The sequence below is a fragment of the Sminthopsis crassicaudata genome, chromosome 1, assembly GCF_048593235.1.
Source record: "Sminthopsis crassicaudata isolate SCR6 chromosome 1, ASM4859323v1, whole genome shotgun sequence".
Classification (NCBI taxonomy): Eukaryota; Metazoa; Chordata; class Mammalia; order Dasyuromorphia; family Dasyuridae; genus Sminthopsis; species Sminthopsis crassicaudata.
Window position 1 is genome coordinate 442,527,977 of NC_133617.1, and position 26,521 is coordinate 442,554,497.

General features: G+C 35.0%; 1 protein-coding gene across 1 annotated transcript in view; it reads right to left on the minus strand.

The window, feature by feature from the left end:
• Nucleotides 1-20,751, minus strand: part of DOCK8 (dedicator of cytokinesis 8) — a 324,685-nt gene extending 303,934 nt beyond the window's left edge. Inside the window, 1 exon segment of the mRNA XM_074280659.1 lies at nt 20,537-20,751. Coding sequence (XP_074136760.1) covers nt 20,537-20,589 — 53 coding nt within the window. The 5' untranslated portion in view covers nt 20,590-20,751.
• Nucleotides 20,752-26,521: the final 5,770 nt, after the last annotated feature.

Consider the following 26,521-nt stretch of genomic DNA (forward strand, 5'->3'; position numbering starts at 1 on the left):
GATAATCGGTTACTTGAAAAGCATTTATTAAGTCATGGCACTTATTTGCCATGGGGCTTTGATAAAGCTGGAAAATAACCCCATCCTATGAGTTAATAGATACTGAAGTACTATGAGTTAATAGAGAAAATTCAGTCTTAACCATCTCATATAAATCTATACTCAATAACTATGGGTCAATGAATATATACTATAGGCTGTACTCACCATGGCTGCTTTGTGTTAGTATATGATATCAATTTTCTGGAATTTATATAGGGAATGCCTTTCTTGAAGTACACAAAATAAAGGCTTCTAAACAAAATATGTGGTGGAACAAAGATGGCTGTGTAACAGAAAGTACAATAAACATCCCCTCTATCACAATAAGTCACTTGTCCAGCCGAAGTCTATATAATCTCTAAGATTGGGATTGACCATGAGTGTGCCATAAGGAGCATTTCAACCCAGAAAGAGGTATCAAATTATAGCACAGAAGGAGCCTAACCTTTTATAGATGCAGGAACAAGTGCCATCTGTATTTCTGTTGCTCACCATCAAGTTCGGAGTCATAGATTGAGGAAGGAATCTTTGCCTAGTGGTTGCATTCCAGAGTGAGGTGTGGTTACAGACCTTAGGCTTCCTATCTGGAGGAGCAAATTTAGATGCAAGCAGCAGCTGTATTTCCCAGACCTAGGAGTGGAGCAGGGTCTCAGTTCCAGCTTCTAGTTTCCAATATCAAATAAATTATTTGGAATAATTGGCTAAAAAAGAGTCCTACAAAATTCCTTTTATGAAACAAATATGGTGCTGATACCTAAACTTAGAAGAACAAAAAGTAAGAAAGAGAATTATAGAACAATCTCACTAATGAATATAGTTGCAAGAATCCTAAATAAAATATTAATTAGGAGACTACAGCAATATATCACAGGAATTTAGACATTGTGATCAAGTGAAATTTATATCAGGAATTCAGAGTTAGTTCAATATAAGGACAATTACTAAAACAATCGGTTATATCAAAAACAAAATCGCATGATTATATGAATAGATGCAGAAAAGGCTTTTAATAAAATATAGCCATTTATTTCTACTAAAAACATAGGTATAAATGGATTTTTCCTTAAAATGATAAAAACCATCTAACTAAAATCACTAACAAACATTTTCTTTCATGGAAATAAGCTAGAATACTTCCCAAAGATCAGGAATAAATCAAAGATGACCATTATCACCATTATTATTCAGTATTATCCTAGAAATGGTGGTAATAGCAATAAAAGAAGAAAAAAATTGAAGGAATCAGAATAGCAATAATGAAATAAGACTATCTTTTTTGCAGACTATTATGATATCCTTGAAAAATCCTAAAAAAAAAAAAATCAACAAAAAATTAATTGAAACAATCATTTTAGCAAAGCATAAAATATAAAATAAACCCATAGGTCATAAATCTTTAGCACTATATATTACTAACAAAACCTTGCAAGAAGAGATAGTAAGAGATATTTCATTTAAAATAACCATAGACAATATCTAAAATACTTGGGAGTATACCTGCCAAGACAAACACAGTAATTATATGAACATAATTATAAAACACTTTTTATACAAATATAATCAGATTTAAATAATTGGAGAAATATTCATTGTTCATGAGTGGGCTGAGCCAAAACAATCAATTGGGGAATGACTAAACAAGTTGTAGTATATTATTGTGATGGAATACTACTGGAAAGATTTGTGTGAAATAATGAAGAATGAAATGAGTGGAACCAGGAGAGTATGCTATATAGTAAAAACAATGTTGTTCAAATTCATAGCATTCATAGATATTTTGAGTAATATGAGCATTCATATCAACTACAAAGTACTTATTAAGGAAGGTGCTATCCATCTCCAAGGAAAAAAACTGATATATGTATTATATTACATGTATTGTTATGATACCACATATATCTATATCTATATCTATATAAAATATTAGCCTTTTCTAATGCAGGGTTGGGAGGAGAGAGAAAGTTTGAAGCTCAAAATCTAATCAAATAATAAAACCTAATCAAATAATAAACCTAAAAAAAGAAAGAAAGTGATGTGGCTTGCTCAAGATCATATACTGAGGAACTCGGGGCTTTTTTTGCTTTGACAAGTAGATGTTAGGCTATAGCCTAGATAGCAGTGCAAGGCACTTTAAAGATCTTATAGTTCAACTTCTCAATTTATATACAGACATACTAAGACATTGGAAGGTTCAGTCTTTGCCAGTTGGCAATCATGTCTTCTAAAGAATTTATTTCTTGGGGCAGCTAGGTGGCGCAGTGGATAGAGCACCAGCCCTGAATTCAGGAGGACCTGAGTTCAAATCTTGTCTCATTCACTTAACACTTCCTACCTGTGTGACCCTGGGCAAGTCACTTAACCCCAGCCTCAGACTCTTTGTAACCCCAAACTAATTTGGGGTTTTCATGGCAAAGATGCTGGAGTGGTGTGCCATTTCCTTCTCCAGCTCATCTTATAGATGAGGAAATTGAAGCAAACAGGGTTAAGCAATTTGAACAGAATCACCCACTAGTTAAGATTTGAATTTAGGAAGAAGAGTCTTCCTAATTCCAGGCTAGGTGATCAACTATCCAAGAAAGTGATATGGTACCATCCAAATTTAGATTTGGATGGAAGGCTGTGGCATCTACTAAAGTAGTACATTACCTGAGTGAAAAATAGTGTCCACCAATACTCAGGAAACCCTGCTTTTTGATCCTGAATTCATTCCTTGAATCATTTCTTGATTTATTCCTTGAATCCTCTAATTATTGTGACACTCTGAGTAGGAGGAATATGTCTTTATAATCACAATTAATATGATTTCACCAACACCAAAAGTCCTATCTATAACTAATCCTTATAACTAAATTCAACACTGAAGTCACTTTATTAGGTCAGGAATGCCAATTATGAAAATGCCAGTGCTTACTGTCTATCTACCCAGGATACTTACACCTTTGGAATCTAATACTTAATGTGCAACAAGAAAATGGCATTTACACACATATATTGTATCTAGGTTATACTGTAACACATGTAAAATGTATGGGATTGCCTGTCATCTAGGGGAGGGAGTAGAGGGACGGAGGGGAAAATTTGGAAAAATGAATACAAGGGATTATGTTATTAAAAAAAATTACTCATGCATATACATTGTCAAAAAATTTTATAATTATAAAAGAAAAAAAAAAAGAAAATGCCAGTGCTTAGCTAAAATGCCTGAAACATAGTAAGCAAACTAGATGGTACAGCGGTTAGAACACTGGACCTGAAGTTACTAAGACTTCAATTCAAATTCAGTTTCAGACATCAATTATGTGTCCTTGGGCAAGCCACATAACCTCTTTCTGCCTCAGTTTCTTTAACTCTAAAATAGACATCCTAATAGTGTTACCTTACAGGATTGTTATGAGGATCAACTAAGATATCCATATAGTGTTAGAACCTGACTCATGACATGCACTTAATAAATGCTTACTGACTGAGTGAATGTCAGTGGTGGCTGTTGTGTTGGTTGGTTTCTTTTTTCTTTAAAAAAAAAATGTTATAAGCCATAGTTTTCTGGAAAAAAGGAAAGGGATATATTTGGAATACAGTGTTTAGAAAACAAAAGAATAATAAAAAATAAGATTTTAAAAATGGTAACCTGTAACCTTAAATCATTCCTTAAAATCCTGGTGGAATTAGAGTACAGTGTCAAATTCAAATAGAAATATCCTCTTGTCAAATATTGACTTAGAAAACCACAAATTAACATTATCTTTGTTGTATTATATTTTGCTTGGGGTTTGTGACCTCTGAATTAGTCTCAGGTTAGCTGATAAAGACAGAAGTCACAGGAAATGAACATATAGAATAGGTAAATTTGATGAGGTTTGAGCAAGATGAATGGATGGATGGATGGATGGGCATGGAATGTTCTGGAATATCTGGCATTGCCTGGGAAGACAATCTAAGGTTCAAGTGAGGTAATGTAATGTGAAGGATCAGTCATCCAGAGGAAGAGGGAAGTGGGGTAGAAATGTAAATAAGCACCATGAAAAACAAACTGCTGATTTAACAATTTTGTATAGGGCTAATCTTAATTGAAACTTGGGGGGAAATATTGGCTTTTGAAGGGCTTTTATTTCTTCAGACTCTTCCTATTATCCTTGTCATGAATTCTGGACTTTTTAGATTATTTAAATGATTAAATGGTTAGGTGCCAAACATGAGAGTTAACATAGCAAAAATAAATAAGTATGCTAAGTCTCTTATCTGCATAATCTTCTATGACAAATTAGCTAACTGTTCCAATTCTTCATGCAAGACAGGAAATATTAGAATTTTTCTTTCTCAAAGATCAGAGATCTTTATATAACTTGTTTTTGGTCAAAAAATAGTGTTCATCCTAAATTAATTTTCCAGAATTCCTTTTGTAACACTTAATATTTAGATTTTTTTCTTTTAATCTTCTCATAAAGTTACTTATAAAATGATTATTTTGAAAGGAGAAAAGTTGCTGCAATCTGGTACCTTATCAATCTGTTGTACCTCTGGGTATGATCTATTTCACAACTTCCCCAAATACTCTCCTATTACAATATCTGCATTAGTTTTCAAAGGCACTCATTAATAGTATTAACTAACCCTGCCTTATCATGACAATAAAACTTCCTCAAGGAGTCCAGGTGTTTCATCTAAATATGGCCATCCTATTTCAGAGAGGGTTGGAGAAACTTAACATTAATTGATGCTAAGTGAAATGAGTAGAATCAGGAGATCATTATACATGGCAACAATAAGATTATACAATAATCAATTCTGATGGTGGCACTCTCCAACAATGAGATTGATTCAAACCAGTTCCAGTTGTTCAGTGATGAAGAGTGTGGCATTTGCACCCAGAGAAAGGACTATGGAACTGAGTGTGGTTCACAAGATAGCATTTTCACTTTTTTTGTTGTTGTTTGCTTGTATTTTATTTTGCTTCTCTCTCTCTTTTTTTTTTCTTTTTTACTGGCTTGACTTGATTTTTCTTATGCAGCACAATAATTGTATAAATATGTATGAATATATTTGATTTAACATATATTTCTACCATGTCTAATATATATTGGACTACTTGCCATCTAGGGGAGGGCGTGAAGGAAGGGGAGGAAATTAGAACACATGATTTTACAAGGGCTAATATTGAAGAATTGTCCGTGCATATGTTATGAAAAATAAAAAGCTTTAATTTAAAAAAAAATTTTTTTAAATGGCCATCCTTCAGTTTCAAAGCTATTTCCCTTACAGTGTCAGACTGCAACATGGAGGCCCTTTTCCTGAAGTTTAATACCCTGTATGCTGTATGGGATATTATGTTAACTATGCTAACAACAAACACAACCAGGTCTATCAAAAAAGGATCCCTGTACTTTGCCACAGCTCATCTTTCATGTCATTTTAATAAATAAAGAAATCGAGTTTAAGAGCTAGAATTTGAACTGAGATCTTTTGACTCCAAATCCATTGCTCCTGCCAGTACACCATGCTGGTCATGGTAGTTATTAAGAACAGTTCTTCATTGTTAGGCAATATGATGTTTAATCATTTTAAACAATAAATAAAAACAATATATAATGTTATTATATATTATATAAATAAATTAAAATAATATAAAATATAATAAATAAATAAATGGTTCTAATGGTAGTTTTTTTATAGTATGAAAATAGCTATTAGAAAATAGCACTTAATGATATTCACACACATGTATTGTACTTAGACTATATTGTTACACATGTAAAATGTATGGTATTGCCTGTCGTCGGGGGGAGGGAATAAGGGAGGGGGGGTAATTTGGAAAAATGAATACAAGGGATAATATTATAAAATATATATATATATAATAAAAAAAATTAAAAAAAAAAAAAAAAAAAAGAAAATAGCACTTAGTAACCTAACAGTGATGACTCGGTTCTATAAGTAAATTTGTCTTCTATTTTTCTTCCTGTAAAAAGGATTTCACAATCATGTTATCTGCTCCAAAAGCAAAATAGAGATTTATGGCAAAGTCAAGTGCCAAATAACTCTTAATATAGATTGGTTTTCCTAATTATTAATATATGTAGGAGATAGAATGGTATAGTGAAAAAAGAGTTTGACATCTTGTAGACTCTTGGTTCCATTCCTAACTCTGACACATATGATTATAATTATTAATGAGTCCCTTAATTTCTCAGTGTCCTTTATGCATTTATCCATTGATTATCCAATGATGTACCACTGGAGGCAATTTTCATATTGAGAGTGGCTCCACACTAATGAAATAACAGAATAGGTCTAAAAAAAAAAAATAATTCAAGTAGTGATTATATGTGGGGGAGCGAAGGTAAAAGAAGATTGGTGAAAGCATACTGTGAAATTATGATTAAACTTAATGCCAAAAAAAAGGGATATATTCATGACTTTTCTCTGAAGAGGTAAGGGATTATGGATGTTGAATATTCCCTTCCTTTTTGTTCACTGTTATAAAGAAGTGAGGAAAGAGGAAACTATTGGAAATACAGATAATGTAAAAATAAGATGTCAATAGCTTCTGAAGTCCCTTAAGATATTAAATTTACTATGCTATGATCCAGAAGAAACTTAATTTGAAAAGAAATGGAAGAATTAGAAAGTTTTTGGGATAGTACTTAATTTATATAGACTTTTTATGATGGGGGATAATAGTCTTTTAGTTTATGCAAGATTATACTATCAGGAATTGTCATATTATGCTGAAGATTCCCCATTCATATTAATTTATCATTCAAGAAATATTGAGCTCCTACTCTGAGAAAGGCACTGTGAAAATGCCATGGAAACACCAAAAATAATCAAATCTCTCTGAGAATATTCATTTAAGCATTCAGAAATACAAAATTAATATATTTAATCTTATATGTTCTTCATCATACTTATATGCTTCAAAAATGTGAAAATGGATTTAGATAAACTACCATGTGAAGACTAATAAATTTTAAAAGATAAATCAGAGATGAATTTCAGATTTCTTCGGAATAAAATAAATGGAATTTTAAAATAACTATTAAGAATAATACCAAAAAATTTTAAACTTTAAAAGTGCCTGAAAGTTTGTACTATTCTTATCTAAATCTGGATAACTTTATCAAATTATGCTTTATCAAATTATTTGCTTATGGCTTGAATGCTCCCATGGTTTAATATACAAGGTTTTTCTTGCTAGTATTCACATTATTCTTTGTATCAAGTGCTGTATCTATAATACCAGGAATTTTATTTCCTTCCTACTTATCTTATTATTTCTCTCTTTGTCTTTCATAGCCAAATTCTTTTCAAAAGAATGTGGTACTATATCCACTTTCTTCCCAACTCTTGGTAATCTGACTTCCTTCTTTACTCCCCCATCCTACTAAGCTACTAAGGGTGTCCTTCTTGACAAATCTATTGGCCTTTTCTCCAATATTATTGTCTTTGGTATTGAAGCATTCTGTCCTGGAAAATACATCTTCCACTTGTTTCTGTCATTTATATGACCCTTATTCTTTCCTTCACCTCTCTACATCAGATTTTTCTATCCCCTTTGGTGTTTCCTTTTTTTATTACTTAACTCTAGGCATTCATTGTGGCTTATTCCCCTTTCACATTTTCTTCTGCTTAAAAAAGAGCTATCCATTTAATAACTTCAATTATCAATTCTTTTTGGATAATTGCTTAATTTATATCTTTAGTCCATACTTTTCAGTGTAGTTCCATGTCCATGCCTCTAAATGTCTCTCCGACATTTAATTTGTACATTTTCAGACTTACCTAGCACTAAGCTCATCATTTTTCTCAAAAATCAACTTTTCTATTTGTATCTGTGGCATTATCATTCTAAGCCTTAATTTCTATACCTATATAATGAGGAAATTAATTAAACTAGGTAACCATTAAACTCTCTCTCAAAGCTCTAGATCTATGATCTATGACAAGCTAGTCACCAGGAAATATTTAAAATTGTCTCTAGATTCCATTTTTGACTTTCCATGTCTGCAATCATTACCCTAATCCATTTGTTCTTCACTTAATGCCTCTATTATTATTGATTGTATTTGTTATTCCACTATTAAGAAATTTTCATATAAAACAAAGTCTAGTCTCCTCAACTTGGTGTTCAATTTCTCTGCAATCTTTCCTCCATTTTTCTTTTTATTCCAACCTTCCATTACTACTCAGTATAAAACCTCTGCTTTAACTCAGCTGGTGTTCTCATGATTTACTCAAAACCCCATGCTCATGACTTACTACTTCATATTATTGTTCATGCATATTATCAATTTGAAGAACTTTCATGAAGCAAAACTTTGCTAAGGACTTGTAAAGCATATGTTTCTGGACAGTATAGATATGACCACTGGCACTTTGTTGAGAACACTTTAATCTCAGTATCTGAGATGAATTAGTTATTTCAACTCTTGGGAATAAGGTCTTTTGTCAGAGATTTTATAAAAGAGAGAAAAAAGACTGTTTTCTAGACTTTTCACTTTTTGGAAACTTTTCTGCCTTCCTTCCAGAGATATCCTAGGAGCAATAGGTTATGACAGATCCTCCCCTATGCATCTTGCTTAAAACATTAACGGCTACCTCATAGCCAAGGTATATATATGATTGCTCATGTCATCTGAAAGAGAACCAATAGGCAATCTCTTCTTGAACCCTGGCTTCCTAAACAGAGGAAGAAGGGGATTTCGTGGACAATAGTAGCCTTGAGCTTTGCCTTGTGGATAATTCCAGGTTAAGGATTTAGTTATATACTTTCTATGGAAAGAAAGGTACTTTAGAGAAGCATGACTCTTAGAAACAGAAAGGAATTATATATGCTGCTCTATAATACTAAATTGATCACCAGGAAGGGATGAAAATCACAAAGTAGAAGAGCAAGCAACCTGGATATTTTTCACTCCATTATTACAGTGAAATATTCAGACAGTATGGGTGCTTTGAGAAGGTGGCTATATATATATATTTACCTTTCAGAGGAATAGAAGCTACTGGGAGGTTTTTGTGGGATTGAAGAAGGACTCACCAAAATGATAGGATATTGTCTTTCAGTAGCCCCAAGTTCAACTCCATTATGAGGAAAATAAAAACCATGGGTTGACACTGAATCTGAAAAAGTGTGACCCACTAGAGAAGAAAAATTGTGTAGATTACTCATAGGCTATTGTGGATACTTTGTATTTTTTTCATTTATTGTGGGATAAAATAAAGGTCAGCCTATACCTGATACTTGTATTATCTTTTTTTTTTTTTTTTAATTTTTTTTATTCATTTTTCCAAATTATCCCCTCCCTTCCTCCACTCCCTCCCCCCATGACAGGTAATCCCATACATTTTACATGTGTTACAATATAACCTAGATACAATATATGTGTGTAAATACCATTTTCTTGTTGCACATTAATTATTAGCTTCCGAAGGTATAAGTAACCTGGGTACATAGACAGTAGTGCTAACAATTTACATTCGCTTCCCTGTGTTCCTTCTCTGGATGTGGTTATTTCTGTCCATCATTGATCAACTGGAAGTGAGTTGGATCTTCTTTATGTTGAAGATTTCCACTTCCATCAGAATACATCCTCATACAGTATTGTTGTTGAAGTGTATAATGATCTTCTGGTTCTGCTCATTTCACTCAGCAACAGTTGATTTAAGTCTCTCCAAGCCTCTCTGTATTCTTCCTGCTGGTCATTTCTTACAGAGCAATAATATTCCATAACCTTCATATACCACAATTTACCCAACCATTCTCCAATTGATGGACATCCATTCAACTTCCAGTTTCTAGCTACAACAAAAAGAGCTGCCACAAACATTTTGGCACATACAGGTCCCTTTCCACTCTTTAGTATTTCTTTGGGATATAATCCCAATAACAGCAATGCTGGGTCAAAGGGTATGCACAGTTTGACAACCTTTTGGGCATAGTTCCAAATTGCTCTCCAGAATGATTGGATTCTTTCACAACTCCACCAACAATGTATCAGTGTCCCAGTTTTCCCACATCCCCTCCAACATTCATCATTATTTGTTCCTGTCATCTTAGCCAATCTGACAGGTGTATAGTGGTATCTCAGAGTTGTCTTAATTTGCATTTCTCTGATCAGTAGTGATTTGGAACACTCTTTCATATGAGTGGAAATAATTTCAATTTCATCATCTGAGAATTGCCTGTTCATATCCCTTGACCATTTATCAATTGGAGAATGGTTTGGTTTCCTATAAATCAGGGTTAGTTCTCTATATATTTTGGAAATGAGACCTTTGTCAGAACCTTTCCTTTTAAAAATATTTTCCCAATTTGTTACTTCCCTTCTAATCTTGTTTGCATTAATTTTGTTTGTACAGAAACTTTTTAGTTTGATGTAATCAAAATCTTCTATTTTGTGATCAATAATGATCTCTAATTCTCCTCTGGTCATAAATTCCTTCCTCCAGGAGTTTGTGTCCAAGGGAGAACTAGAGACCACTATTGATCACAAAATAGAAAATTTTGATTACACCAAATTAAAAAGTTTCTGCACAAACAAAACTAATGCAAACAAGATTAGAAGGGAAGTAACAAATAGGGAAAAAATTTTTACAGTTAAAGGTTCTGATAAAGGCCTCATCTCCAAAATATACAGAGAATTGACTTTAATTTATAAGAAATCAAGCCATTCTCCAATTGATAAATGGTCAAAGGATATGAACAGACAATTTTCAGATGATGAAATTAAAACTATTTCCACTCATATGAAAGAGTGTTCCAAATCACTATTGATCAGAGAAATGCAAATTAAGACAACTCTGAGGTATCATTACACACCTGTCAGATTGGCTAAGATGACAGGAACAAATAACGATGAATGTTGGAGGGGCTGTGGGAAAACTGGGACACTGATGCATTGTTGGTGGAGTTGTGAAAGAATCCAACTATTCTGGAGAGCAATCTGGAATTATGCCCAAAAAGTTATCAAAATGTGCATACCCTTTGACCCAGCCATACTACTACTGGGCTTATACCCCAAGGAACTACTAACGAAGGGAAAGGGACCTGTATGTGCCAAAATGTTTGTGGCAGCCCTTTTCATAGTGGCTAGAAGCTGGAAGATGAATGGATGTCCATCAATTGGAGAATGGTTGGGTAAACTATGGTATATGAATGTTATGGAATATTATTGTTCTATAAGAAATGACCAAACAGGAGAAATACAGAGAGGCTTGGAGAGACTTACATCAACTGATGCTGAGTGAAACGAGCAGAACCAGAAGATCATTATACACTTCAACAATGATACTGTACGAGGATGTATGCTGATGGAAGTGGATTTCTTCAACACAGAGAGGAGCTAATCCAATTCCAATTGATTAATGATGAACAGAACCAGCTACATCCAGAAAAGGAACACTGGGAAATGAATGTAAACTGTTATTTTTACCTTCTGAATCCAATTCTTCCTGTGCAACAAAAAATTCGGTTCTACACACATATATTGTATCTAGAATATACTGTAATATATTTAACATATATAAAACTGCTTGCCATCTGGGGGAGGGGGTTGGGGGAGGATGGGAAAAAATCTGATTAGAAGTAAGTGCAAGGGATAATGTTGTAAAAAATTACCCATGCATATGTACTGTCAAAAAAATGTTATAATTATAAAATAAAATAAAAATTAAAAAAATAATAATAAAATAAATAAATTCCTTCCTCCTCCACAGGTCTGAGAGGTAGACTATTCTCTGGTCCTCTAATCTATTTATGATCTCATTCTTTATGCTACTTGTATTATCTTAAGTGCTTGCACAGAATCTGGAAACTTGGGTGTCTATAACTATGAAGACCTAGACATATGTTGGCCATTTCTTAAGAGGTAAGGAAATAGTGCGGAAATAATAGTATGTTTATCAAAAAGAGAATGATATTTGTGGGTTAACCTCTAGCATTAGATCCTGTCCCTGTGAGCCCAGTACTTAGAGTCATTAGGCCAAGACTAACAATAGTTATACCTCATACTTGTTTCCTTCCCAGGTATTGAGAAGGGAATATGGAAATAATAGATTCTTTCAACTCTATAATCTCTTGAGTCGTGGCTTTAAAAGAGAATTGAGGCTTTGTAGCTGGTAGCCTAGAAGATACTTTTCTCTCTCCCTTTTTGGCACTAACATCTATGCAATGTTTTGTTTTTTTGTTGTTTTTTTTTTTCATCAGAATACTTTTCAGTGCTGTTCTGAGAGAGGAGCCAAAAGGCAGCAGTGGCTGTTTGTAAAAGGTACTTGAGCTATTTCTGTGCTCTAGGGGGATTTCCAAAGCAGGATTGGCCAAGCACCTGGTGAAATATGGGAGTGGGCAACTACATTTAGGATGGTTCCAATTTAGTGTGGGAAAAAGGGAGAAGAAATTATTTTCTTGAGTAATACTAAAGAGCTGCACTCTCCTGATTTATTAATTTTTGCTTAAACACCAAAAAGGCCTGATTTTTATCTGGTAATGTGATATAGTAAATAGGGTGTTGGACTTGAAACCTGAGTCTGATAGAGTTACTACCTTTGTACTCACCATGTAGGTAGGAGTTACCTGAGAGGCAGCATGGCCTAGTAGATACAGCACTGGACTTAGAATCAGAAAGACATGGGTTCAGAGCTGTAAGGGTCAAAGAGCTCATCTCATCATTCCACGCTCTCATTTTATAGATGATGAAAACAAAATCCCAAGAGAGTAAAATAGTTGTCTATAGATACATAGTAAGTGATAAAATGATTAAAAAAAAAAAAAAAAGTGGTCTTGGGCTCAAATCCAATTTCTTTGATCACATATTTAGTACTCTTTTCAAACCACTCTTATGCTAAGTTACTTTAGATTGGTCAAATAAAGCAAAACACTAGTCAATTAGCATTTATTAAGTGTGAAACTGTGTGCCAAGCACTTACATGTTATCCCTTCCTTTCACCACTCAACCAGCCCATTTTCTCTTTCATCTTTGCTCTACAGAGTTCCACCAAAAGAAGGTGGGTTATATGTCACTCACAGTCTGATTACTAGGGTTTAAATATTCTAAATCCTCTGGCTCCTCTGATTAAATGTGCTAGACCATCTTGGCTAAATTTTTTTCCCCTAAAAAAGCATATGTCCTTGAAACTCTGAAAGATCAGTGGTTTCCTCAGTATGGGCATGTGCATGCTACAAATCAACTGGACAAAAAAAGGAATTTGATGAAGAATTTTGGAAACAGACCATAGACCTATCATGGAGGCATGAAAGAGTAACAGTGGAAGATTACAAATCTATGGAAATCTGCTTCAATTACTCAACTCTTCACCATCCTCCATGTTAATTTCATTTTTCCAAAGGGGGAAGAAGCAATAAGGAAAACTGCTCTTCTGGACATGATTCTGACCAAGAGGGAAGAACTAGATGTTGAAGTAGACGTGATAGAAACTTTAAAAGGAAGTGACAACTTCTTAAATTTTGTGATAAAGAAGGACATAGTCTGACTCACACCTTAGATTTGGGGATTACAGATTTCAAATTCAGAGAACCAAGAGATAAAATTCCATGTACTGAAATTTTACAGCCTAGGAGAGATAGGAAGTTTTCAAAAATGAAATTCTAATAATTTAAACAAATTATTTTGACAAGGAACCAAGAAAACCTCAAATGGGGTCATGAAGAATTATATACAAATGAACAATAATAGCAATCATTTATACATGAATTTGAAATGATTTCAGAGAGAAGGTATTAAGGTTAAAGAAAAGTGGGAAAACTTATGTAGTGATAAAGAAAAAAAATCTTTTCACTATGGTGGTTTTCAGCACATAAAATTCACGTCATCTAAACTCAACAGTCACCACCATCAGATTGTACTTTAAAAAAAAAATTAATTTCACATAAGATTCTTTTAAGTTTTATCAATTCCAAACTTTTCCCTCTCTCAGACCCCCAGCTTCATGTGCCTCTTCGTAGGTCACCTAGCCCCTCAATCTTTACATAGTTATCCTTGTCAAAACTATCTCCTCTGTGTGTGTCCTTGATCCTATGTCCTGCTGTCTGGTTGGCCCTTGTTTTAGCAATCACTCCCTTTCTCTCTCTTCTCTAGTGTTCCCTTTCTAACAGATACTTCCCCTTTGCCTACATTCTCAGATAATGATATAGTCTAATGAGCACAGATTATAGTCACATCAATACAAATGTCACCTCTGTTATTTCTATGTGACCTTGGCTTCAGATTCTCCATTTGTCAAATAAAAGTTGAACTAGTTGGTTGGCCTCTACAATCCTTTCCAGCTCTAGAATTATAATTCTACAATTTCTTTTACCTTTTTATGTAATCATTCTATATTTCTTTACTAGTAAACTTCTTAAATGAGTAGTTTCTACTTGCTGACTCCATTTCTTTTTTTTGGTCTTCAGCACTATCCTAAAAGTTCTTCTTTAGGGCCACCACGAACATTAATTGCCAAAGAATTTTTCTCAGTTATGTCATGTTTTGGCCTTTGTACAGCAAGTGACATTAATTGACCATTAAAATATGAACTCCTTGAGAGCATCCACTTTCTTCTCCTTAGAATTCCTAGCAACTCAATTTGGACTTCTCCTTTACACTTGCTTGAATTCCAATTTAGATTCTTCCCTCTCTTTTTCCCAAAGAGGATAACTTATTCGTGTATTCCATGTTTGCTCTAAATGAACTGGCATACTTTGGCCTACCAGACTTGAGACATGTCTTCAGATCTTCATTGGGATCACCAATTTACAATTCAGACTCAATATCTCCAAAAGTGATCTCATTTTCTCAACAAAAAACAACAAAAAAAGTCTCAAAAAGTTCTTCCCAACTTCCTTATTTATGTTAATTGTTCTTATTTACTCAAAGCTCAAAAACCTGAGTTATTTTTTAAACTTTCCTCTTCGTGTCCCACATCCAATTAGGTTCTATTGAATTCTACTCTGCCTGCATCCGTACCATCTTTTCCCTTCTTCACATTGATATCTCTATCAACTAGCTAAGATCCTCATTACCTCCTAACTAGATTATTGTAAAGATCTCTGAATTCATCTTACCCTTACAATCTTATCCTATCTCCAATCCACCCTTTACAGTTACTAACATAATCTTCTTAATGCACAAGCCTCATCATATCATTCTCTTGTTCAAAAACATTTAGTGGCTCTCTATTTTCTAAAATATGAACTCCTTAGTCTGTTACTTATCTATCATTTGGTTCCTTTTTATTTCATATTAGTTCTCTTCATGTACCCATGTACTTCATTTTCCAGTCCAGTAACTGTTTTCTGATTTTTGTCCTATTATCTGTACATTTGTGTAGTTGATGTGTTACAAATGTAAAATATTCCTTTTCTTATCTCTGTCTTTTGAAATCCTTCTGTTTTTGAGTTACAGTTTAGGAGTCACTTGCTCCACTAAAATTTACCATGAAAAAAAACCATTAAATATACATGGCTTGTCTCCCTCCTAGCTCCTGATAAGGCTTATCAGCATACTAAGCTAGACTATTCTAAGAATATGTTTGTGGGGAACCATTCTATTCATAAGAAGCAAAGCAGAAAATTCTTCCAATTTTGGAAAATCTGCTTTTTCTTCCTCCTTATGGGAAGTGAATTATGCATCATGAGTAATGTATTTCTCTAAATCTACTATATTTTTCATCTCAAGCTGTGGAGTAGAAAATATGTTATAATCGAATTTGGAGGATTTGGGTACAAATTCTGGCACTGGCACCTAAGCATTGGGTAATTTCTCAGTTTTCTTATCTGCAAAATTAAAGAGTATCCCTTAAATAACCTCTAAAGACTTTTCTAGCAGCAAATTTAAGATATCAGAAATTCAATATTTTTTTTGTTATCAGGACAAAACATAAGTAGTCAAGTACAATATAAAGAACCTAAGTCCTGGAGTCAAAGATGTGAACTGAAAACTTATGTCTGACTTACTAGCTGTGTGATCATGGACAAGTCATTTAGCTTTGGTTAAGTAAGATTTGGTTTTCTCATATTAAAATAAGGAGGTTGTATTAAATAGAATTTAGCTTCAGAGCTAAGATTTGATTATTCTGACTGGGGTCAAGGACAGAGTGCTTGGCAGGGATCAAAAATAGGGCTTGCAGGGCAGCTAGGTGGCGCAGTGGATAGAGCACCAGCCTTGAATTCAGGAGGACCCAAGTTCAAATCTGGTCTCAGACACTTAACACTTCCTAGCAGTGTGACCCTGGGCAAATCACTTAACCCCAGCCTCAGGGGGGGGAAAAAATAGGGCATGCTTCTAAGCATGTGCCTCAGACAATTCCCTAAGAAGTTATCTCCTAAGGTACACATTATAATATATATAGCTCCCAAAATTGATAAAAGTCTCATGTGTATGCATGTATTTCTCTTTAATCAAATGAAGCATATTAGAAATCCTTCTTCTAAAAGAACATGAGAGCAGGGATTGTTCCTATATCGACAACTAGATAGCACAATGGATAGAGTCAGGAAGACGGGAGTTTAAATTCAACCTCACATACTTATTTAGCTATGTGATCCTAGGCAAGTCACTTAATCTTTGTCTGCTTCTGATTCCTCATGTGTAAAATGGGGATAATAATAGCAACTATTTCCTGGGATGTTGTCCACCTTAAATGAGATGGGGGAAGTTAGATGACCCAGTGGATAGAGCACTGGCCCTGAAATCACTTCAAATCCACCTCAGATATTTAAAACTTATTAGCTATGTGACACTGGGCAAATCACTTAACTCCAATCATCGTGCCAAAAAAGAGGGAAAAAAAAGAATCAAATAAGATAATAATTGTAAGGTACTTAAGAGCTGTAACTAACACACAATAAGCACTACATTCATTTTTCAGTCATATCTGACTCTTTGTGACCCCATTAGGGTCTTTCTTGGCAAAGTTACTAGAGTGATTTGCCATTTTCTTTTCCAGAATCATAGTATCTGGAGCCACATTTGTATTCAGGTCTTCTTGACTCCAGACTCAGTCCTTGATGACTGAATTAGCTTGCAGCTTCCATCACTACGTTTTGTAGTAATCTTTAATTTGACAGGTGAAGGAAAGAGCAAGGGAAAACCCCGGTAAAAGTACTAATGAACTTATTTCAACAGTTTTTGTCTTTTGTAACTTAAATTTAAACCAAGAAATTGCTATAAAAGAAAAACATTCTCATTGTGTTCAAACACTTAAGGTGTTATTTTTTTTTTCTTTTTTTTCTTGGGCTGTGTGGGATTTGTGACAGATTCATGGTACTTCTAATGTGGAGATAACTTCCACTCATTAAAAACTGCAACATATAGCATCAAACAGCTGTGAGGTATTGGAGTGGGAACTGAGAGATAATGTGTCTTGCCTATAGAAACATACCTAGGACATGTCAGAGATTATCAGTATTCAAATATTCAAATCTAGGTCTTCTTAATTTTCCAAGTACTGCTCTTTGTTCACTGGATTATACAGCTTCTTACTATCTCCTTAATTTGTTTAAACAGGATACTAATTTCAATACAAAAAACAATCAATCAAGACTATATGATACATTTTTTTTTTTGATAGCCTGGTGATTTATACAGATTTATACAGATTTCAGTTTGTTCACTAAAAGCCCATTAAAACACAGTTTTTATTTTAGATAAATTTCTGTCTAAACATGGCTTTTATTTGTAAAGTAAATTATACAGATTTTATCAGAATGAGGAAGAAATTATTTTTACTAATGCAAATGTGTAGTTTCCCAGCAATTTAATGAATGGATTAGAACAATGAGAGACTTCAGTATCACACAGGTAGAAACTGAAGGCCACTAGTAATATCTTGGCTATCCACAAACATGGAACAGATTAAGGAGATATCAGTAGATGGCTATACTGACAGATTTCATTGCAAACATTTATTAAAACAGAATAATCAACACTGATTAAATAGCTTCTCCCTCAAATCAAAATATAAGGTTTATCTAATATCCAAGCAATGATTGATGATCACATATTATGTATCTAATACATATATATGCTAATATATTATTTTAATACTAGTGTCACAGTATAATAGTTTAATAACATATAATGTTCAACCCTAAATATTTTGAACTTTTCAGTCTTTTTGTGAATGAGACAGAAGAGACTTGAAAGCATTGTTACTTAAAGGAATAGAATGATGAGATCAATTTGTTAATGTTTGTCCAAACTTTGTATAAATTTAATATAAGAGGAAAATGTCACAGCCATTCACAGTCATATATTTAGAGCTGAAAGGGACTTAGAATCCAGGGAATCTAATCCTAATATACTCTCTTTTGACAAAATGAGGAAATTGAGGCACAGCAAGGATAAATGACTACCTGAAAACTCTGCCTTATTTTCAAGGCCTTATTACTAAGACTGCCCTCAGCTTTGACTTCTCACCAGTTAGCAATCTGGGACCTCAAGATTACATTAGTTCTCCATTTCTCATACAAGCTTTAAATTCCCCTTAAATCTCCAATGCCACCATCTTTTGGTGCCTTTAAAATTCACAAGAATGAAAGGCAGTATCATCCATTGCCCATTGCAATTCATCTAATCTACAGTGATTCTTTGCTCTAACAAAGGCCATTATTAAGGAAAAGATTCCACACACCCAGGAGATATATAATTGAAGATATAATTGATGTATTTTATGCTTTGAGCACCTATTTGACATTAATTATAGTCTCAAATGGCATTTTAGTCTGTTAATAATCAAATTCCTAATTTGTAGTAATGATACTGCATGTATGAAATGACTTGTTCAAACCTTCATAGCAAGTAACTAAGTTAGCCACAAAGCTGATTATGAACTCTTGAAGCTCTAGGCAAACTCAGTTCTTCTAAGCAAAAGTTAAAAAAAAAAACCCAAAAAACAAAACTTGCCTTTCTGGCCAAATGGTATTGTCTTCAGTACAAAGAGAGATAGGATGGAGGTGGGGAAGTATTTGTTATCTCTCTAATTACTTTTTTATACATTCAGCTAAATTTTTAAAATGCATAGAGTCATAGTTTTAAAGCTGGAAGGGCATTTTGAGGACATGTTTTGCCCTTGGAAGAAAGGAATAAGATAATAAATTTATTTATCAAGAATAGTTTTGGATTTTGATAAAACTGGAGGAAAACATCAATGTTTTGATTTATCACTGGCAAGATGAGACACAAGTACAGATCCCCTCAAACTGCCCCCCCATATTCAGCTGTTTTCAGTGGAAGAAAATTTTCAGGAAATGTGCTTAAATTCGGTCTCTATTTGTATTGTAGCAAGGCAGTTGTAGTTTAATAGACAGAAACTCACTGGCTTTAGGATCAGGAAGACCTAGTTCCATATACTGCCTCTGTCACTGAGTGACAGATAAAAAAAAGTCACATCATGGTTCAAATGTCTTAAGTAGATCATTAAGAATATAAAATTATTTAAAATATTTTTAAAAACATATAAATTAGATTAGTTGTCTTGTCATGTAGTTAGATGTAGTTTCCAGCCCAGAAGTGCCCCTTATCTACGAAATCAGAGGTTAAAAAAAAAAAAGGGTTATAAACCCTAGGGATAGGAACCATATTTCACCTATACTTCATTGCTCAGGCTACACAAATGTTAAAAAAGAATGCCCTTAGATACTCGCCAACCCTTTTTGTTTATTAAATGTACATTTTTAAAAATGACTTTTTTTCCACTTCATAGCTTTCCTTGAAGAAGGTATAAAAACATCAGTGGCAGCAGGAATCAAGTTATTTTTTTTTAATAGTAAAATCAGAAGGGATATGCAATCACCCCCAATCCTCCCACCTCTTCTACTTGAAATGTTTCTCCCTCCATATCTCTCTGTCTTCCCCTTTTTCTCCTCTCCCCTCCCCCCATCTCTAAAACAGAAGTTTCTAAAGACCTCAGACCCAGAGAGCCTTTTAAACAACAAATCCAGGGCCCGGCTGTCACTGCCCTAAATACCAACCAAACTCAAAACTGCGTGAAGTATGTGCCTTCTCTATTAAGCCGGGCATGATTCTGCCAGGAGGGGGCAGGACAGGACAGGGGTAAGAGGAAGGAAGGAACTGAGGGACAGCGTAGGGGGAGGAAAGGCTGAGAACTGAACTAGGTTAGAGGGAATCGGGATCCGGTATGAAGATTTTTAGATTTATAGCCGCCGCGGAGGGAAATGTATCACAGCAACAGTAGCTAGCAAGAGGTAAGTATAGTCCAGGAGAAGAAATTTAAATCACAGCTTTAAAATTAATCCCAGCAGGGGATTCCTTTAATGAATACACAACACACACATTCACACTCGCACATGTCCTCGCGCACATACATGACAGGTGAGCTCAGTCATCCGGGTTTGCAAAAGTCAGTCCTTGCTCTTGACTCGGTCTTTGCACTTATCTCTACGGCCTTAGGACTTAGTTGCTCGGGGATCAGCGCTCATGCTTTCCCCCGCCATCAGCCCAGAAGAAGTTTGTCTGGGAGTCTGCGGGGCTCGCCTTACCTGTTGATCTTGAGGGCGAATGCCCTACGCTCGGCGGTGGGCAGCGTGGCCATTCCTGGCTTTCTCTCCTGCGTTGCTCCTAGGGTCCCGGGGTGGGTAGAAGGGGGAGATGAGCAAGACAGAAGTGGCAGCCAGGCATACTGAGGGAGAAGTGAGCCTCATTTGTCAATTCTGGGTGGAAACTTCCGCATTTTCACCTTCACTGAAATCACCCAGGGGGAGGAACCAGCTGCGGCTAGCTACCAAGTTGGCTCTGGTCTGCCTGTCACCTTCCTCTTGCACGGAAACCTAAATCCAGAAAACCCTCCGAATTTTCACTTCTGCAAGGCTTGAAGCACACACACACACACACACACACACACACACACACACACACACACACACTCCTTCCCTCTCTCTCCCTGGGACTTCCCAGACCAATAACAATAACTCTCACCCATGGATGCTCCAGCAACAGCAGTCGGGATTATTTGTTGTAAATGTAACCACTCTTCTAAGTCTTTTCCTTTCAATTTCCTCCCTTTAAATAGCTCTCAGCCAGAACTCCACATAGTCTGCCTCTCCCATTGCCACCCATGGGATGACTACTTGGTGTTGTTGGAAAACTTTGGATGCTATGGTTCCTCTGGCAAAATTATCTCGGAAACCTTGGCAAATATATGGAGCCTATGATGTCAGCCAGGACAAAGCCCATATTCTCTGTCTGCCTCTCTCGTTATTTTTCCCTCGCTTTTTCTCCCTCCACCTTTGTTCCTCTCTATTCTTCCTGTCTCATCTCGTTCTCATCTCCTTTCTCATCTCCCTCTCCCTCTTATATTGACTTGAGAACCCTGAAACTGAAGGGGGGATCCCGATAATACTCACTACTGATTATCGCACTTGAGTTGAAAATTAGTCTAGGACTTCTCATTCAATTCCAAGATTTTCTATTTTGATTTAAACTTAAACTGCTCCCAGCCCTTCCCTCCCCCCCAAGAACTGCCTATATAACAAGTTTACTTCAACCCAACTCCTGGTCGAAGATCTCAAAACAGGAAATCATGCCAGGCCAAGGGACCTCCCTTAGCATAGCTACCTTCGAGGGACTCTGCCCGCTGGAAGACATTTTCTTTCACGGTTACTCCCTCTTTATCTTTCTCTCCTATTTCCCTAAGAAGACCTTATTCACTTTCTCTGCTAGAAACTCTCTCTCTCTGCCAGGACTCCTCTGCTAAATTTTTACTTCTCTGCCACTAAGAAAGTCAGACTGCAAAAGCTGACCTCTCAGTTCTAATAATAAACTTCTTTGCCAGTTTAGCTTTTCGGGTTTGTAAAAAGGACCTGCACCGCCAGAAGGGGGTTCCCACAACTCCCTGCCCTGCGCCACAATATCATTTTTTCACTTCCTCCCCCTCCTCCTCTTTCCCCTTCCCCTCCTCTTTTCCCTCTCCCCTCCTCCTCCCCATCCTCCCCCTCTTTGTTCTCCTCCTCCTCCTAATGGTTGGAGGCCTAGCTCTGGAGTTTGGAAGATCCAAGTTTGGGTCACTTGAGAGACTGGAGAAGTCATATAGCTCTTGTGTGCCTCAATTTCCTTGTTTATAAGATGGGGGTACCAGTATCATTTACTTCACAGTATTTTTGTGGGGAATCAAAAGAGATAATGTATGCAAAATACTTTGTAAAGTATAAAAGTATTATAAAAATACCAACTATTAATATTATTTATCTTCATATTATTTTTTTAATAGCATAGCAGCCTGCTTCTCTTCCAGTTTGTTATTTTCTTTATTATTATTTATTTAGGCAAAGTTTTGCTTAAATAACATCAGATATTAATATAAATATAATATAAATAATATCGATTAATCAATATCAATCATCAACATATATTAATATAATATCAATATATATATTTCTCGAGACTCAGTCTTCAACCTTTAACTTTTCTTTCTTTAAAAAACTCTCAAAGACCTGAAACTTGAAGTGGTTTTATATAGTGAATCTATCAAATCACCTGCTCTCCAATCTTTAATCTCTAATGGTCTAATGTTTTAGAACACTGTGGACATCCTTGGAAAGTATACTATCAAGGTAAATGAACTTATTAACAGTATTCAAAACTTCACCATTTGTAGTAACTGTTGCTTCCACATATGGATGGTGTGGTGCTGGCTGATAGAGTACCTATGCTTTCTTGGTGTTCATTGTTAGGCCAAAATTAGCACAAGCAGCAGAGAACTGATCCATACTTTGTTGAATCTTGGCTTCAACAGCTACTTTGAGTGCACAATCATCTGCAAACAAAAAATTATGTAGCAATACTTCCTGAATTTTAGTTCCAGCTTTTTAGTCTTTTCAAGTTAAAGAATTTACCATCAGTGTTCTAGAACAATTTTTGAAAGGCTTAAGAACTCTCACCAATGAAATGAACACTATGATTCTGGAGCATTGATACTACTGCTCACCTACAGACAGAGAAGTGATGGATTCAAGATGAAGAATCATATATATGGTTTTTTGATATGGTCAGTGTAGATTGTTTGTTTTATTTGCCTTTTGATTTGCTAAAAGAGCTTTGTTTTTCTTATTTTTCAGTTGGGAAGGGAAGTGGAAAGAATGGAGGAAAAATGAATGCTTGCTCGTTAAAAAAAAAAAAAAGAAAGATTTCTTTAAAATGTCTAATGTCTACAGAATATTTCCACTTGAATACTCTGCTGTCACTTCAAATTCAAAATATTCAAAACAAAGATTAATCATATTCCCCAAAACAAGTTAGTTACTCTCAGGCAACTTCCTTATTTACATCAACACAAATTAGTCTCCTCTTCTCATAGGTTTAATGACTTAGAATATGATAATAATTCACATTTACATAATGTTTTGTTCATATGTTTTTTTTTAATTTAGAATTTTTTTCCCACAGTATATATGCATGAGTAATTTTTTTATAATATTATCCCTTGTATTCATTTTTCCAAATTATCCCCCCCTCCCTCCACACCCTCCCCCCCATGACAGGCAATCCTATACGTTTTACATATGTTACAATATAACCCAGATACAATACCGTGTTTCCCCGATAATAAGACACTGTCTTATTATTTTTTTGGGACTAAAAAACACCAGAGGGCTTATTTTCAGGGGAGGGCTTATTTTATCCTCCATCATGCCCCTTTTATCCTCCATCATGCCCATTTTAGCCTCCATCATGCCCCTTTTAGCCTCCATCATGCCCCCTGAGTGCTTATTTTATTCTCCATCGCTTACTGAACTTACCGAGTTTTTAGATGGTCCTGTCTCAGCTCTACTCCGCGGCGCTGCTCTCAGTAGCGCCAGCAAGCAAATCACCAGGGAAGAAGAGGATGACGCGCTCACTGCTGCAGCTCTGATTGGATGCAGCTCGGAGCGCGACGTGCGTTTCACCCGGGAGGGGAGGGCGGCGCTGCTTACTGAAGGTACCGCTATGCAGCATATAGCGCAGGGGATCACCATGATGACCGTTTTCATAGTAAGTTCGATAGGGCTTATTTTCGGGGGAGGGCTTATTTTAGCGGAATATTAAAGAGTATGTGGGTGTCTTATTTTCAGGATAGGTCTTATTATCGGGGAAACACGGTATATGTGTGTAAATACCATTTTCTTGTTGCACTTTAAGTGTTAGATTCCGAAGGTATAAGTAACCTGGGTAGATAGACAGTAGTGCTAACAATTTACATTCACTTCCCAGTGTTCTCATATGGTTTTTTATGCAATGATTATTATATTCATTTTATAGATGAAGAACATGAATCTGAGAGAAACTAAGCATTACAGAGCTATTTTTTGTGGTAGCAAGGAATTGGAAAAAGGATGTCCATCAATTGGGGAATGTCTGAATATGTAATGGAATATTATTATTCTATAAGAAATAAAAGAACAGATTGATTTTGGAAAAGTCTGGAAAGACTTACATGAACTGATGCTGAGTGAAGTAAGCAGAATCAGGAGAACGTTGTACACAGTAATAGCAAGATTATGTGGTGATCTTCTCAATAATACAATCCAAGACAATTCTAATAGATTTGGGATAGAAAATGTCATCCATATCCAGAGAGAGAATTATGGAGACAATACATATTGAAACATACCATTTTCTTCTTATTTTTCTTTTTCTTTTTCATGATTTTCCCTTCTTATTCTGATTTTTCTTTCACAACATGAGTATTCTAGAAATATTTTTTAAATGATTGTAAGAATTATAATTCATATCAGATTGCTTCCTCTCTTGAGGAGAGGGAAGGAAAGGGATGAAAGGAGAAAAAACTTGGAAATCAAAAAATTACAAAAATGAATGTTAAAAATGATGTTTACATGTAATTGGAAAAATAAAATACTATTGAGAAAAAATAAATATAAGCTCCTTAAGAGTAGGAATTTTCATATTTTGTATACATGCTGTGCCAAGCACATAGTAGATACTTACTAAATGACTAGTGAAAGCAATAGATATATTGAAATATATTAAAATGATGACTTATAATTTGTAAATGTTTATGGTCTTTTAAATATGTGGGACAGCAAGCAAGATTAATCTTAAAAGAAGGCTGAGCACTGGTAACTATCTTTCCTTCCCTCATCCCACTCTTTATCTTACCCTTTAAATCCTACCCTTCTCAATACATTCCTTTGAGTCTGAGTTGATCACAAAAAGGGAAGAAAAAAAAAACAAAAACTCTAACACCTTAAAGCTCTTATCAGCTCATACCCTAACAAGATTTCCTGTCTCCTTCAAAGTACTGGGTGCATTTTTCTGACCCAATGGCTGGTTAAAAAAAAAAAAAAAAAGACCTAGAAAAAATGACCCACAAGATAAGAACCTTAAGGATGTGAAAGGTTGGGTATCTGAAGGAGAAATGGGAGAAGAGAAGGAAAGGAAGAAGAGTACCAAAGATATAGATAGGGTCTGGGGACCTTTTATAAAGGAAAACACATAATAAGTTTAGGATTCTTAAATAGCTTCCTTTCCTATGGCTAGATAATTTTCAATATTTGTTATTGTTCAACTGTTTCAGTTGTATCTGATTCTGACTCTTCTTTACCCTGTTTGGGGTTTTCCTGGCAAAGATATTGGAGCAGTTTATAAATTCTTTCTCTGGCTCATTTTATAGGTGAGGAAACTGAGATCAAAAAGGTTAAATGACTTTCCCAGGATCATACAGCTAGTGTCTGAGGCTAAATTTGAACTCATCTTCTTAGTACTCTATCTATTGTGCCAACTTACTGCCCTTTTCATTATTTCACAATGCAACTAAAAATTTTAGGAACCTCTATTAAAATCATATTGTAGTTCTCATGGGGATGAGGAGAGAAATTATCCTGGTTTCATAGGCTATGCCAATAGGCATGTAAGCTTTAACAGGACTTATCAAAGCTTGCTTATGAATATATTCCTTTGAGTCTTAAGAGTTTATTACAAAAATAGAAGAAAAAAAACCAAAACCTCTAGCACCTTAAGCTCTTATCAGCTCATACCCTAGCAAGACTTCCTGTCTCCTTCAAAGTATTGGGTGTATTTTTCTAACCCAGTGACTGGTTTAAAAACAAACAAACAAACAAACAAAAAAAAAAAACCCTAGGAAAAATGACCCACAAGATAAGAACCTTAAGGATGTGGAAGGGGTATCTGAAGGAGAAATGGAGAGGGGGAAGGAAAGGAAGAAGAGTACCAAAGATACAGGGCATAGTTAAGGATCTAGCCTAGTTAAATGCAGAGATCATTAGAGAATTCTCAGTGATAACTTTTGAAGATGACTTTTCTGAATTGAAGAAGAGATGTGAATTTCAATCATCTACAAAATACCCATTGACAAAAATCACAATTCCTTTAAATGCTAATGTATTTCAGATGTTAAACCATAAGCAGATCTGAGATATTCTAGACTTAGTGTCTAATAGTTCCAGAGGGAAACTAGAAAAGATAGAACCTTCACATAACTACTAATCTGATTCTAATCTACCAAATTATAA